At 35.8% G+C, this 16,135-nt stretch overlaps 1 protein-coding gene across 1 annotated transcript in view; it reads right to left on the bottom strand.

The window, feature by feature from the left end:
- FIG4 (FIG4 phosphoinositide 5-phosphatase) overlaps window positions 1-16,135 on the bottom strand; it is a 61,530-nt gene that overhangs the window by 11,550 nt on the left and 33,845 nt on the right. Inside the window, exons 16-22 of the mRNA XM_027899513.1 lie at window positions 14,263-14,401; window positions 11,172-11,230; window positions 10,429-10,576; window positions 9,528-9,611; window positions 6,434-6,629; window positions 3,877-3,959; window positions 114-203 (exon numbers count right to left, since the gene is read on the bottom strand). Of these exons, the coding sequence (XP_027755314.1) occupies window positions 114-203; window positions 3,877-3,959; window positions 6,434-6,629; window positions 9,528-9,611; window positions 10,429-10,576; window positions 11,172-11,230; window positions 14,263-14,401 (799 nt within the window). The remainder of the gene's footprint in view (window positions 1-113; window positions 204-3,876; window positions 3,960-6,433; window positions 6,630-9,527; window positions 9,612-10,428; window positions 10,577-11,171; window positions 11,231-14,262; window positions 14,402-16,135) is intronic.

Here is a 16,135-nt window from a genome sequence, read left to right as displayed (position 1 = left end):
AAAAAAAAATGTCTGACTCTCAAACAATTTAGCACCAAATTTACCTGATATTTTTTCATGTCTAATGGCAAAAGCAAAATCAGGCTAAAGGGATAAAGAAGAATAATACTTACAAATTTATAACCCCATCCAAGTCGTGTTTTGAGGAAAATTGCTGGCTGCCCTTGTCTTGTTTATGCTGACTCTGTCCAAGCTGAACAAACCTGTGAAAAGCAGTAGACAGAAAAATAAATCAAAGACATAAAAGAACTATCATAAAAAAATTAATCAAATGAAAGAAACTAACACTATAAAAGAGGTTTAGAGTTGTGTTATAAAATGCACCGATCACGACATACCTGTCTGGTGAGCAAGAGGGATTTTAAAAGTTCACAGTGGGTTCATGTGTGAACTCAGAACTTCCTTTGAAAACAGACTTGCTAATCAATTGGTGTCATCTAGTATGTCATGGGATAGAAACAGGCCTTCCTGAAGAAACAGACAGCCCTCTACAGTCAACTGCCTATGCTTTGTCAAAACAATCATTTAGATGAAATCAGAAAAAGACAAAGTCTCTCAAGTTTCAGATTTCAGTCAGTCCTCTGCCAAATTCAATCCAGTTTATTCATCTGAAATGTTGTTAGTCCAGATCACTTATTTACAAGCACAACCTTTTGGGACAAATCCCCCATCTCAAATATTTGATGGAAGACACTGACAAAGCCAAATACTGTCATGGCTTTTTTTCTTGGCAATGAAGTGGAACAAAGTTTTTTAAAAAGCAGTTTATCACTAATCTTAGTCACTCTGCCTAAAAGGAAAAGTCAGAGGGTTTCAAATATCTGTATACGTAGTTATCTTGCACTAAATTTGTTCACTCTCCAACACATTTGTGTGATGGAAAAGTAAATGTTAGTTGTAATTTAATACTTTAATTTTCTGAGGCAAAAGGTTTTTCTTAATAGTTGGCTTCCATTTAGCTTAAAAAGTCTCACTGGTCTAGTTCACGAATATTTACTACATTTTAACAAGCAACAACTACCAGTGTAAAATCAACAGCATGAAAGAGTGTACAGAAGTCAAATGTGCAATAAATTTCTAAACAACTTACTGCAGCTTTTCTTTCTGCTCCATTCAGATTCTACACTGTAGAAAAAAAAGCCTCAGAAACACACAACATCACTTTGGATGTTGAAGGAATAAATACTTACATTTCTAAATTAGAGAATTATAAGTGGAAATCAAAATAATTAAGATCTTCTAGTGCAGGAGCTTGCTACTGAAACCAGCTTAAAAAGCAAAAAGCAAAGGAAACTGATGGCATAAGTATTTTAATTATTTGCTTTAAATTATTCAATATTTTGAAACAAGCAAGACCTAAATGTACACAAGCAAGTTACCAGATATCAGTAAGATACCATGCACAGTTGATATGCAGCATACATCCTCAAATTATTTTAGGGACCTCCTGTCCCTTCCCAACACAACCAATCTGTGCTTCTGTGATTTCTGTTTTGAAGAGAATTATCTCAGCCATCAGTGAAAAGGGGCTGAATAGATTCAAATTACTTTTAATTTGCATTTGCAAAAAGGCTTATAACACAGATCAGTTGATGTAAAGTAACTTAACCTGAAGTACTTTAAATCCGCAAGATCCTAATATTAATAAAGAAAAAAAACATGTAACATGTCCAAGGATATCATGTAAAGTCAGGATCCTACATCTCCATTTCCCTTATTACAATAACACAAAAAAACCTTGATGTGATAACTGTAATCATACTGTGAGAGAAATTGTTGCTATTCTCAAGCGATGTACACTTCGGAAAGTATAGATTTTACTGACATCCTTTATTACATAAATCAGCACATCAGACCAGAAATAGCACGATGTCTTGTTAGCTAAAAGAGGTAAGGAATTTGTAATTGTTTTATTTTTAAAACCTGCATTGCTTGAAGGAAATTAAATAAATGCAAGCTTCTTTTTTTTTTTTGGTCTTAAAAAAATACGAATAGGGAGCTTCAAAGCCCCCATGGGGTTTATAGTGTTACAGTTACAATAGATTGAATTCTAGTCCAGTCTGAAAAATTATAAAATGGGAAGTAGCTGCAATTCTGGATGTTATCATGGAGTTGTTCGTCTACACAGAGAGACTCAGAGTAGACACCAGCTTGCACTGGGCCATTTGCAGAACCGCAGTAATTATCTGCTATATCACAGGAAAACTGGCAAATTGGCACCCATTTTCTAGTGGTTAAAATAAAAAACTAAAGTCAGAGGCATAAGTGAAGTTAAAAATTTCAGAGATAATGAGAAACATCCTCTTCAGCTCTATTCAAGTGTTCTATCTTCAAGTGAATCACCATTTAGGAAATAGGTTGGAATGGGAATTTCAAAGAAATAAAAACTGCAAGAGAAGTAGCTACCCCCAAAGAAAAATTAACAGAAAAATACTTTTAAATAAAAAGAAAAAAAAAATTTCAGGGGATTAGCAAACTAAATCAGGATGAAACATCACATATCACCAGATGAGAAGATCGTATAGTGAATTAAAATTCCCCTCAAAAATTGAAAAGGTTTCAAATATAACAAGGCAGCCCCTGCTATTACACATTAGAAAATAAACAGAAGTGCACACAAGGCCATTTCAACACGTTTCACAAGTATTTACTTCAACATATACACCGTGTTCTTCTGAGATGACTGTGGATTTCTGTAGATTTCTTACATCTCTTTTCTCAAACATCATTATTTCTACATCTTAAGCAGGTGTTTGAAACATTAGCTTATTAAGCAAATGTCATTGATTTGCACTCCTGATGTCTTGCATAAGCAAGGCTCACTTGACAACAGTGTTACAAGACTTTAGGGACTAAGAGGGTCTTCAATTTGTATCTAAATTTCTCCAACCAATCTCCAGTATTTAATTCCCATTATTCTGACTAGTTTTTGAAGAAAAACACTGTAGTTCAGGAAAGAATCTCCTCCACCAGGGAAATGAGTAAATGACATTTTGACTCGCTTCTAGTTCATTCATAACTTATATTATTCCAGTTCACTTTTGGTTTGAGTTAAAAAAAAAAATTCAAAATGTTCAAATTAATTTGCTGGTTTAAGAAAAAACGAAAATTTAAACCAGTTTCTTTTTGGCTTTAGTGTTATTCTGTGATATTGAGGAGAGTATTTGAGAACTATAGTGTAAGTACACAGTTTTTAACAAGAGCAACATGTAGCCAGTGCTCTCTATGAGATTATGGCAATTCAGAAACGGCATTCCTGATACAATGCCTTTTGTTGGCAATGTGCATCATTAATCTGCTGATTGCTCTTGGGGAGCAGATAGTTCATGGCTCCTGCAGGAATGGTGACAACTGTCTTCTAGAGAAGAGTCCAAGTTACTTCAAACTCAGAAGACCAAGATGTTTCAAGAAAAAAAGCTAAGTATTATTCAGAAAAGTCACAAACTATTCCCTTCCAAAAGTCACACAACTATTTAAATTTGAGTAGAAGGTAACAGTTAACACATATCTCTACGAGTAAGACATTATGTTAAAAAAAGGACAACTTCTATTGTTTTGTATGCATTTTTGCAGAATAAGCTATTTCACTTATGACTGATTTGAATTAGTGTAATTCAACATTTGAGAAATGCAAAAACCACAGACTACAAAGCTTACAATAATGGGACCACTCCTATGGAATTTACTTAACTTCCACTGAAATCAGAGTTGACAGAGACATCTGAAAACAGTTTCATTTAAAAAAAATAGTATATATATCCAAATATCTCTAAAATGTATAATTTACGAAAGTTTGATCAAAGACAGCACTTGGACAAACTGCATTTAACTACCTCAGATTATTTTTTACTGATTGCCACTGGAAATTTATCTCACCTAGTATATACTGCAAGATCATCTTCTGAAGGAATATCTGAAAGATTGACTCCATACACATCTTTTGTTGATTGCACTACATTCTGGAACATAAGAAGAAAGATTCAAACTGAGAATACTATAACAACATCCAAAGAAAAGTTTGCTTTTAAGCACAGAACTCTTTCTAAACTTAAAAATAATTTCAAAAGCGCACAAAACCAAATAAGCTTCTCATACAAATAGTAATCTTAGCTTCTGCATATTTTTGTATTAAAAATATTAACCAACACATAAAGACTTCTTGAAAGATAACATCAGATAAAACAACATATTAGGAGAATAAATTATATTCCTAGAACATAATGATGCAGTTATTAAATTCTGTTCTGTGTTGAAACTTAATATAGAATAAATCATATTCGTTCAGAACATGCTCCCACATTTACTTTCACAGTTCCTGCTGTCAATTCTGAAATAATTACAAACCTCAGGTTGAACAAAACTATTTTTATTTTATCCATTACGCAATCACGTCAGTCAACTATAAGAAGGGACCAATGCACCCTCAATACTGCACTTTGTCTAATGATTCAGTGCTAAACTGAGGGGGTTTACTGACAAGACACATATGACTGCAAGTCAACTATAAAGACAGTTTTCTTTTAGTTCAAAAAGATCCAAAGTCAAAGAACTTAAGAAAGATATGGGCTCACCGGAAGTGTAAATGCATTTTATTTATTAACTTCTCAGAGTTGTGGATAGGAACTAGCTGTTTGTGTTCCCAAAATAATAAGGAATAGCATGAATTAACAATGCAAATTTTGACTAAAATTCAATGGATGAAAAGATATTAATAAATTGGAATATATTTCTTCAAATGCATTACTAAAAAATCAAAATAACTCACTAAATTGAAATTCAATAATATTTTAAATCATATTTTGTGTTTACATACATTTTTCAATTAAGCATCTTAGACACCTAAAAAAGTTACCTTAGGTCTGAATGTTAAAGTGTGTTCAAAACAGAGGGGCAAAACGACATGAGATAAATTGTGCAGTACTAGGAATCAAGAGTAAAATTTAAGGTTGGATTTCTGTTAAAAAAAATCTATTTGCTGGACAACAGGTACTCCACTATTCAGAGGTAATGGAAAATTTTCAGATAAAATATCTTGCATAAACAGAAATAAATGCACTTGTATTGGCTTAATCCAAATTGTCCAAAGTTAATACCACATAAATTCACAGTTATTTCATTGAAAGTGCTTTGTTATGGTTAGGAAGAAGGCACTGTTGTACAGCAGGCTGAAAGTCCATTATGTGAAAACATACAACCCTAGGCTAAGGACTGAACAGATTGAAAATCTGCATTGTGGATAAAAAACAAAAACCCAGTTTTCTTGTCTGTTGCCTATCAGGTACTACATTTTATACTGACTAAGGTCATAAATACTCAATTTTCTTCAAAAGTGGTAACATGTACAAGGAGAACACTCTAACCATTTAAATTAGCTGCGATTTAAAAAACCTCCCCCCCCCACCGACAACGTAAGTATTTTCCAAATTTCTGTAATCTCCATTAGCATATCCTTTTGCTAAGACAGTTTCAGTGGCATAAGAAAGAATTTGAAGAACGATTACTTGAATTAATGAAATAGGTATTTCCATAATACTTCATACAACTCAATATTTTTATTAAAGTAGCACCCAAGGGATTCCAAGAATGTGGGAGTCATGCTAGCAAAAAGAGATTACTAGCCCACAACTGAGAATACACATTCTTTCCATCTCACTGTGCTTATGCAATTTATTTCACTATTTTATTCACTGCCAATATCTTCAACTTGAGTAGGAGTAATATCATAGGACCAATGAGATAAAAGTATCATGCACACTTTTTGAGTCAGTTTAATTTTTTTTTTTTTTAAATGCCAGACCATATAATTATGAAACAGCAGTTTAAAAGCGTTCACATAAATATGGTTGAAATTTATACAGATTGAACAATAATTTACAGTTACGTTGACCTGAGCAAGTGGCATCATGCAAAAGGAATTGCTTTGTAATTCAAAGATGTGGTGCTCAGGACCTCAGGCCTGTACTACAAGTCTTTCAGGGTATTTGCTCCAGATTAGCTCCCATGGACTAAATGTTGATTGGGTAGGTAGATCACGTACATCCTTGAAGAAAAGGTATCCTATTTGCATGCTCCAAGACCACCTGGATGTGTGCCAGAGCATGGTAAGTGACAATAACCAGAAGTGCACTACTGCTCTGAATTAACACACTAACACAGATGTATTTTATGCTTTATGCAATGATCTGAGCACCTTTCAAATACCATAGGTTTCTTTTTTTTAGTGCTATTTTCTTTTGTGTTTCACTAATACACAATAAGAAGAGCAGAGAAGGTTTATAAGCAGTTGTGTAATATCTACACACAAAAATTACACTGGAGACCTTTTTCACTAAATGCCTCAGAGTTTTACTTTTGACTGTTCTATAATGTTTACTGTTTTTTTCCTAAGGAAATGTGAATTTAAGCCTTCTTGCCTATCACAATAATTTCTTACCTCTGTGATTTTTGTATTGTCTCCTGTATCAGTCACCTTTACTGGAGTTGAACGTTGAGAAACAGCACCCTCATCTTCTTTATCTGTCCCAGAATCATCTTCAGAACTACTTGAGACTGCTTCCTCACTTGGGGGTGGAGGAGCACTAGCAGCTGTTTTGCGCTGCAGTACAGCTTCTTCTCTATTATTTTTGTTCCTATTAGGAAAGGCAGTGTGTATTTATGAAATCAGCAAGACATTAACAATGAATATTTAAAATTCCTAATCTTGGTTACAGTCTTTCTGGGGAAATAAATTTCATTCTCTAGAACAAGTTCTTGCTCATCTTTTAAAATCCCCGATTGATTTCTTTTCTTCAATCTCTTCTTATTCTGGGGCATTTAAAGAGAGCCCAAAGGATTTTGTCAGCTTTTCTCCACCAATCCTCTGATTCATTACTAAAATCCCTTCCCATAGCTGAATAAATAAAAAGGAATAAAAATTAATTGAGACATAATATCTTTGGTTTTGATCCAGGAAAAAGTTTCACTCTCTGATTAACAACAATATCCACTCCAGTAGCTTTCTTAATCTTGGTCCCAAATCCTAAAGATAATGTCATTTTTTTCCTTTCTTTTCCATACCTCTCCCCTCAGCTTAGTTCTTTAATCAGCAATATTTCTTTATGCAGTATTTCTCACTCCAGAAAATCCAGTCAATATAAAGAGGTGCCTCATTTGTATGAAGACTTCAAGATGCAGTGTTTAAACGTAGGTAGGCTAACACTGGGTTTAACTGTATATGCTCTGAAATGCATAAATTACTCATCAGAAATTATACTACATCCTTTGCATCCTTTCCTACTGGCCATAGAAGGGTATGTGGTTGCACTTTCCTCTCAGACACTTTCACAATCTTTCAGGGAAGGCAGTTAATAAATAGACATTACGTAATGAATAGACAGTTTACAGACAAATCCCTGGAAACAGGAAAAAAACATCTTCCTGATATGGCTGTCCATATGTCATTGACACTGTGCATGATTTAACTCTAAAGGAAGACAGGAGCACGCTAGGAGGCTTGAAAACAGCATACAGCTTGGTGCAAATGCTATTTTGAGTTGCAGGTCTAGTGTTCTCATGAGCATCACTTGAACTCCAGGGGAGCACACCATGACTGTTACAAAGAGTTCTGTCTCTTGATGTCAAACTCATATAGCAGTTTACTGAATTAGCTAAACTTTATATGCTCAAGGAACATGTATAAGCAAGTAGGAAAGTCCTCTGAGAGGAGTCTGAGGGCACATCCCACCCCCAAGAATTCTTAAAGCAGGAAAATATGACTTGAGGGAAAAAATACCACAGGCAAGCTCAATTTCTGATTCAGCAGAACCTGACATCTTGTCAGACTGAAGTTTACAGAAAGTTACGAATACATGAGCATTCTTTTTAGAGGAAATTAAGTTATCTTCCCTACTTTTCCAACTGAGGTGAAGGTCACAAGAAAAGCAGTCCTTTCTGAAAGCTGAAGAATGGCGCAAGTTGCCAAACCCTGGTATTAGTGTTCATAGAATCACAGTATAACAAAATACGCTGAGTTGGAAGTGACCCAGCAGGATCATCCAACTCCTGGCCCTGTGCAGGACACCCCAAGAGTCACACCATGTGCCTGAGAGTGTTATCCAAACACTTTTTGAATTTAGACAGGCTTGGTGCTGTGACACTACCCTGGGGAGCCTGTTCTAGTGCTATCCAGTGTTATCCCCACCCCACTCTCACACGTACTCAGAAGAGGTCAAGATCAAATTACCCTAGGGACCAGAACAGTCACAGACAAGAAGAGATAAACAAACCCTTCAGAAATGTCATAGATCAAAAAGATGATGACAAATGTGCAAGGCAAAGGTACCACCTCTACCAAAGGTTAAATATGGGTAAGGTGGAAGAGTGAAGCCTCTTTTTACCCTGCTATACAGCCAATGCAGAGCAAGCTGTATGAGTAATACCCAGGGAGTCCTGGAATGTGGCTTTGACTGAGAGGATTCTCTGTGTTGTAACAATCCCTAAAAATCACAGCAGAGAGATTAAAGTAAAGTATCTGATAAAAATGTAAAATAGTCAAGTATTTAATGTAATATCTGAAGAAAAAATAGTCCAAGATCTGACATAATACCGAAGCGGAAGAATAAAGCTTCTCCTCAAAGTACCAATAAACTCAAAATTCTTAGCAGAGATAAACTCTACAACAATTGAACAGTCTTCCTGTTTATTCCCAGGGAACATCAGTAGCATGAAATCAGGTTCTGCTAATGATAAGCATAGTCTACTCTCAACATTTATTGGCAATGAGATCAGAGAACAACATGAGACACTCAAATGTCCTAGTGTTCAACCAAACAGCAAGTTTCCAGAGGAACTTACAATGTTGTGACTACACAGGGTTAGTCATTACTGACAAAAGGTTTCCTTCATATGAGGTATCAAAGATAGAATGAATTCAGGAAGAGTCCGCATAGCCCTTGTGTGATACAGCAGATCAAACACAGCAGTGGAATAAACAGACTAACAAAGCACGTCCAGGATGCAAAAGCAGCTAAATGAAGCATTCATTTGTCCCAACAACTGCTGCTGAATTGTTCTACATAATTTTATCTGTAAATATTTTAATAACCCTTTTAATCAAAAAACTATGCTGAATTGGCATTTATTGCTGTTTCAGGATATGTTCTCTTTATGAAAAAATTATCATTCCTCAACATAATATGCATTCCTGTCATCTCCAATAGAGAATGAAGTTGCCACCAGTATGAAATGATGATCAAATTTTATTAACTTCTGTATTACATATAAAAATCTTCTCATGAATTTCACTTACAGGAATATGAGAAAACAGAAAATATTGAACAAGTCTGAATTAGGAATTCCTAGTGTCAAATGAAAATCTCAGATTAGATGTGATTTTCAAAGTGTACAATTATACACTGGTGTATAACACCAATGAATTATTTCCCAAGTAACACAGAAAGGGCTACACAGACACACACATAGAGTTTATGTATTTTCATTACAATTTCATTACTATTAAATCAGAACAAAATTTCCTATTTCACACTTACCCCAACACAGATTTTCCAGTTTCATCAGGTTTACGAACAGTAAATGGACTGGGATCAATTCCCACATTCTTAGGCATAAAATCTCTGCCAAAATAGTAAGGAAAAACTGTTTATGAGCAAAGTTCAACACATACAATTTTAAAGTTTTCTGGAAGAACAACCTCTGACACCTATCCTTGAATTAAAAAAAAAAAACAATCATAATAAAAAGAGATACCAAGTTCTAACTTTATCTTTACAAGTCGTGTATATATAACCTCCCTAGGTATTTAAAAAGCTTTCAGTTGCATTATTTAGTCCCATAAAACAGCTGCAAATATCACCACTGGCGAAAGATGCTAAAACAATGTGCTTCATTCCCATGCTGAAGAAGCCCCGTAACTCAGGGCTTCATATATTGTTTTCAAAATGCTGCTAGCACGCAAATTGGGTCAAAAAGGTACATGAAACATAATCTGCCTAGAAGTCTTTAGCTAAAGCATGATTCAGATTATACTCAGAATATCCAGCTGATGGCTGACAACAAAAAACCCCAAAAATATCTGGCCAGCTGTGAGAACCAGATGAACTGGAGAAAAAAACTGTAAAATGAGAGCAGAACAACTAGAAAACAATCGTGTTGAAGGTAGGCTCTGTGATCAGAGTCCACAGGGAAACGTTAATTTGTCAGCCTTCAAGTGCCCAAACCTTAGACTCCATAATGGAAAATAACTGGAAATTTAGCACTATTTTAACAGACTTTTTTTTAGAGTAACATTTCCATGCACTACTGTGACTTAGTTTTGAGAACTTTGCTAAATTTGAAGTTACACATATTTAAACAAATAAATCAAATGCACATCGAATTCACACCAAATAAACTGTTGTAAAGGATTTAGAGCCATAAAACGTCCCACTATACCGTGTAGAATTGGTCATTGCCAAGCAAAAGGTCTCATCAAAACTGCTCAACTCATATGGCCTAAAAAACTCATTGTGGATATCGATTTCCTCTTCATATTTGTGGAACTTCTTCACTGTCAACTTGCGTCTATTTTCAGCACTTGTCACTGAGGAGTAAAAGGATATTTTTACTAACAATTACTGACTCTTGCAAAAATCTAAAAAACCAGTAGCCTGCTCACCTAGCCAGCCTACCAGGCATTTTTTTCTACAGTTATTTACCCCCTGAGACAAGAAAATATGACTTGAAGAAGATGCATTGCATATCTTCAATAAGTATACACTATCAACCATCATAATTTGATTTCCCTTCATGATGACAGTTCTTAATAAAAGATGCTTCACAGTAGCCCAGAGAACTAAGACACACTAGCTCTCCCATGTCATCTGCAACAGGAATGTAACCACCAGCACAGACTATAAATACACGTTAGTATGGAAGAAAAAGAAAAAAAGGATGAAGTGTGCCCGGGCTCATAAACATATGGAGGTCAAATTTTAACCAAGTAGGTAGCTCTTGCAACCTGCAGTTGGAAGATCATGTCTCACTGGGAGGAAAAAATAAAGAAGTATTTAACAATCATTATTTGGAAAGTTTTCGTTTTTTTCAGATTTGGGATCTAATACAGTTAAAAAACATTTGTAACTAAAATTTCTTTTTCAAGATACTCTTGCAAGGCAAGGAGAAAATACAGTTCTTACCTTCATCAAAAGGAAGAGGTAAATGCTTCAGCACACCTGTGGTCCACCAGTAAGTATAGCTACAGGGAAAACAGAAACACGGTTGATACAGAAGATTTGATCTTGTATCCAGTCTAAACATTTGCACATAACATTTACCTATCCATACAATGTCACTTCAGCAAACACTGCTTTAAAAGTCAAGTGTATAAGAAAGTAAAGAATTATCCTTGGATAGAGGATTTCAACAGGTCCTTATTCAATTACTTTGCTCTCGGGTTAGGAAATTTAAACACATGAAGCTCTGTACAGGTATGGAGGGAAGAACAGTTTTCTTCCATTAAAAAAATATATATCAGGTGGCTACCTCTAGAGTACTGAAATTAAAGTCTTAATACATATAGAAGGTATTCATGTGTTTCTTTTGTTCTGGTCTTGGGGGAGGGGGAAAAGAGGCATTTACTCCCACTGGTTATTCAGATCCTAAAATTTAGAAAAAGGGTACGAAGAAATGAAGGTCAATGATTATAAAACTGGATGATTGTCAAAGCACCTGATTTCTACACACAGAAATACATTTTGATGTAACAGCTGTCCTACGTCTGAGAACTGTATGTTTCTCCCAGGCAATCAGCAGTAGGACAAGAGGGCACGGGCTTAAGCTCTGTCAGGGGAGGTTTAGGTTGGATATTAGAAAGAAGTTCTTTACAGAGAGTGATCAGGCATTGGAATGGCCTGCCCAGAGAGGTGGTGGATTCACTGTCCCTGGAGGTATTTAAGATGAGGTTGGATGTGGCACTGAGTGCCATGATCCAGTAATCACAGTGGGGTTGGATCAAGGGTTGGACTTGATGATCTCGGAGGTCTCTTCCAACCCAGTTGATTTTATGATTCTACGTTGGCATATCTAACAGTAAAATTCAAGCCCTGATGGAAGCTTATACAGGATTTCAGTAAAACAACAAAGGAAGTCAAGGAACATTCATAAAATAAATCATGCTTTATCTTTCATTCATGTTTACACATTTTTATTATCTCTTCTCAAATATGCTTTAATTTCTTCCCTGAATTATTCTGATAGATTCTTCTATTTCATTATATGGAATGAAAAGACAATTGTCTTCACTGATTTTTATTTCAAATACGTGTGCATTCACAATACTGTGAAGGCTGTAATCAGAGTATTAATGTGCTTATCTCCTACTCATGTCAACGTAGCCATCTGGAGCAAACACAATGGATATATTCCCATACCCAGAGACAGACTTGTTAGTGAGATTTAGCAGACGGTACAGAACAGGCAGGGAAACACACTTCAGTTCCAAGAACTGTGTGTGTCCTAGACAGAAAGGAATGGTCCTGCCTCTTCTCCAAGTCCTGCATCAGGCCACACTAAGCAAGCTATTTTCTCTGGTGCCTTCAGAAGCTGTGCAGACATATCCGGTCCTGCTGCCTGCATAAACCATAAGTAACGTGGCAACACAAAGTCTCCTTTTCGATATTCAGTGTGCTCTCACGTGAGTCACAAATTATATAAAAGTAATATATGAAGCTCATTATTAAATCTCTTCTTTCTAATGGAGAGGTAAATACAATACAGGAAAAGCACAGATAGTCAAAAGAAGTTTCAATGACAGGAAGCATCATCTTCCTACTCTTCCTATATCCTTGATATCATTATGAGTTTTCATTATTTCTTCTGCTGTTGTGCCCAAGGAATCCAAAAGAGGGACTGCACATACAGGCAGGACGCAGTTACATGAAGTACAAGTCCAATAGTTTGGTAGAAACAAAAAATGACTTAGAAGAGATTTTTTTCACCTATTTATTTCACCTAGTTATTACATGGAGGCATCATTTTGTTCATAGGAGGAAACATCTTTGTTGTATATTGTAACTGCTCAGAAGAAATTCTGTCAGAATGAAAGGTAAAACTAATTAACAAGTAACTGAAGAGTATCAACAATTTTTTTTAATGTTCTACCTCATTTGAGAACAGTATCTGTGACAAATAAGAGACAGCTGTTTAACAGAGTTCCAGATGAAAGGGAGACTAGAACATTCTCATATTTGCAATGTATCAGAAATAATTTTTGACACACAATAATTTTCAGAACCAGTAGGCAAGACAATTAATATTGCCTGTTTCATGTATGCCGGAAACAGCACTTGGTTTTACGGCTCATATGAGCTATCATCCTGTGAAGCCTCAGGAGCCAATACAAAAGGATTGAAATTCAGAAACAGCCATATCATATGCCAGCTGCCGTGACGGGTTAATGGAATAAGCAGCCAACAGGGATCAATCACACTGTTTAAGCACTTCCAATTTTCCCAAAACAGAAATCTAAACGCAGATATTCAGATCTACCATATGTAATGAAGAGCTTAAAGACTCATGGAACGAACAAAGATAAAACTGTCAAAATTCCTAAGAGATTATTCAGTTGAAAGTCTGGTGCTGTTCTTTTTGTTAAAATAGATTTTTCTTAATGCACAGTATTTATAATCCTCAACAAAATAATTTCACATTGTGGAGCACTGAAATTACTTTCAAATTTTTATACTTTATTACTTCTGTATGTTACCATGCAACTACAGTGGAATGTAAATGAAGAAAAGTAGTCTTCAAAACAGGCTAGACATGGCTGAAAGGAAGGTAGAAAATGGTGGGTTTCTTGGTAGGCACAGCTGCAGACTAAGTACAGCACACAGAAGAATAAACAAATGTTATCTTCATCACCTAATCTCAAATTCAACAATTGATAAATCTGACAATCAAGAACACACCTGAATAATGCTTAATGAAAGTGTAGTAACTATTTCAGTAAATTAGTGAAGCATTTTGCACTGCAGGATAGAAATTCATATGAAATTAAACTTCTTTTTTCAGTGCAATAGGAAAATTAAAGCATTAAAGCAAATCCTTCAAAACACTTAAATTCAACATTTTTTGATAATCTCTTGAAGGGTTTTTTTAGGCTATTGTGAAACTTAAAAAACAGTAAGCAAGTTTTTGACAGGCTCAGTAAATTACTTGATTAACAGCAGATGTCTTTTAAAATTTATTAGAGCAATACCAGCCAAAACAAACAACAGAACAGCAAAATACCTTTGCCTGGTCTGTGACAGACTGAGTGTGTTCTTGTGATGCAAATAAAAATCAGTAGGAAGTTCCCAGAGATGTGGTTTTCCTTCTGTAGGCTTGAATACTCCCAGAAAGAGATTGATAGAATCTTGCCTGTCTGCATCTGTTAGACAAGAGGTACAATTAACACCAGAAACCCTGCAGAGCTCAAGCCAATTCAGGCACTGGTCCTCAGAGTGTGTATGTCCTACGACCTCTGGGCTTGAAGCAGCATAAATGGAACCTCATTTAGACCAGACCTTCTGCCGCGCTGCAGGGCATGTGGGGCTGGTAGCAGCACTGCCTCTTTCCTTGCTTTCTCTCCCAGGAGCTAAGGCTTTACTGAAGCAAGACCTCATGCTGCAGCTCCATCTCCCACCCCTGCATATATGTGTATGCATGCAGCATGTGCATGTATTTATGCACGTTTCAGGAAATTTGATATATTGTGCTGAATTCACTGCAAGCTAAATAACCGAAGAATGATTTAATGAAAATTAAACAGTATCCATACAAGTTTCCCACAAAACGTAAAAATTATTAAACTTCACAAGCACCTTTTAATAATTTGGACTTTTTTCCTGTTGGTTTAAATAATTAATTTCTCTTGTCATATTTTGAGGTCCACCAAATTAAATAAGGCAAGTGCTAAAATCCAGTAGCACATACCACTGTAGATGAAGCATGGTAAGACATGCCATTCAATCATATCTTCAAAATCCCTCTTGCTGCCTAGCTGCAGACAGGATGAGTTACAACAAATATGAAGAAACACAAGAGTCAAATGAGGGCTCAGGGATGGGGAAGTGTACAAAGACAGCTTTGCAAGCAGAGTCATAGGGGCAGAAGAGGGCTTGCACTCTAAGGATCTTCAGGCATGGGGGAATTTGTGGAGAATTAAGCTCTATTTGTGCATGTGGACAGCTCTTCACTCTTATTTGCACTTCAGTAATCATCAAACAAGGAATAGTTCAGACTAGTTCAACAGAGAGTGTTACTCCTTCAGTTCTCTCCGCATTTCAAAAAAAGTACTATGAAAGTTGAGTGTTCCTTTACCAATACACTCCATCAAAAAGACAGTCTCAGTACACCAGAAGGCAGGTTAAAAAATAGGCAGAGTCCACAAAACAGTGGTATGACAGATCAAAGTTGGTTCCTGGCTACCATCCAGGTTTCAGTCAATACCTCCTTCTCCCCAGAATTCAAACATCTCTTACCTCCATGCAACATAAAGCATTTTCTACAAACAGAAAAGCAGATGACAAATGAAGTGCTGTGTAGAAATGTGTTGACAACAGGATTATAAACAGTCATGTGATGTAAGAGGGTAAAGCATCAGGAAAAGGGAAAGAAAGGGGAACCTCCTGATGTTGCTTAGTTTCCTTCACTATTTAGAGAACCCTTCATCTGGAATCGGGCCTTTTCTTCCTTTTCTATCCACTTATACTCCCTCCAGATACATGCATTGTCTCTTCAGAGCACTGTTCCAAGAAGACACTTATTTTTCTTTCTTTATTGCTCCTCACCTTCCCATTTTTCTTAAGAGGATCAACTTATAAACATTAACTCTTCTACACAGTAATACTCAAAAGCAATGTAGGTCGTTATAGTTTGCAGGCCATATTGTTTCTGCAAAACAGTGTCAGAATTTAACCAAGACATAAGGATGGCCAAGAACACAGCAAGAAAGCTGTGCAGAAAGAAAACTCAGTAAAAAGGTCTGAACACACCCCCAAACAAAACAACCTTGTTGAGGATACTAAGAATTAAAGAGAAAGTAAAAGTCACAAGCAGTAACGTGTATTTTTTCTTCCTGATAAGATATTTAGTGTGTGGTTTAAAGAAAGTGCTGAACAAA

Source organism: Empidonax traillii, unplaced genomic scaffold, assembly GCF_003031625.1.
Source record: "Empidonax traillii isolate 1590-97213 ecotype Southwest subspecies unplaced genomic scaffold, ASM303162v1 scaffold673:size468873, whole genome shotgun sequence".
NCBI classification, from domain to species: Eukaryota; Metazoa; Chordata; class Aves; order Passeriformes; family Tyrannidae; genus Empidonax; species Empidonax traillii.
This window is presented reverse-complemented; position numbering and strand designations above follow the sequence as displayed.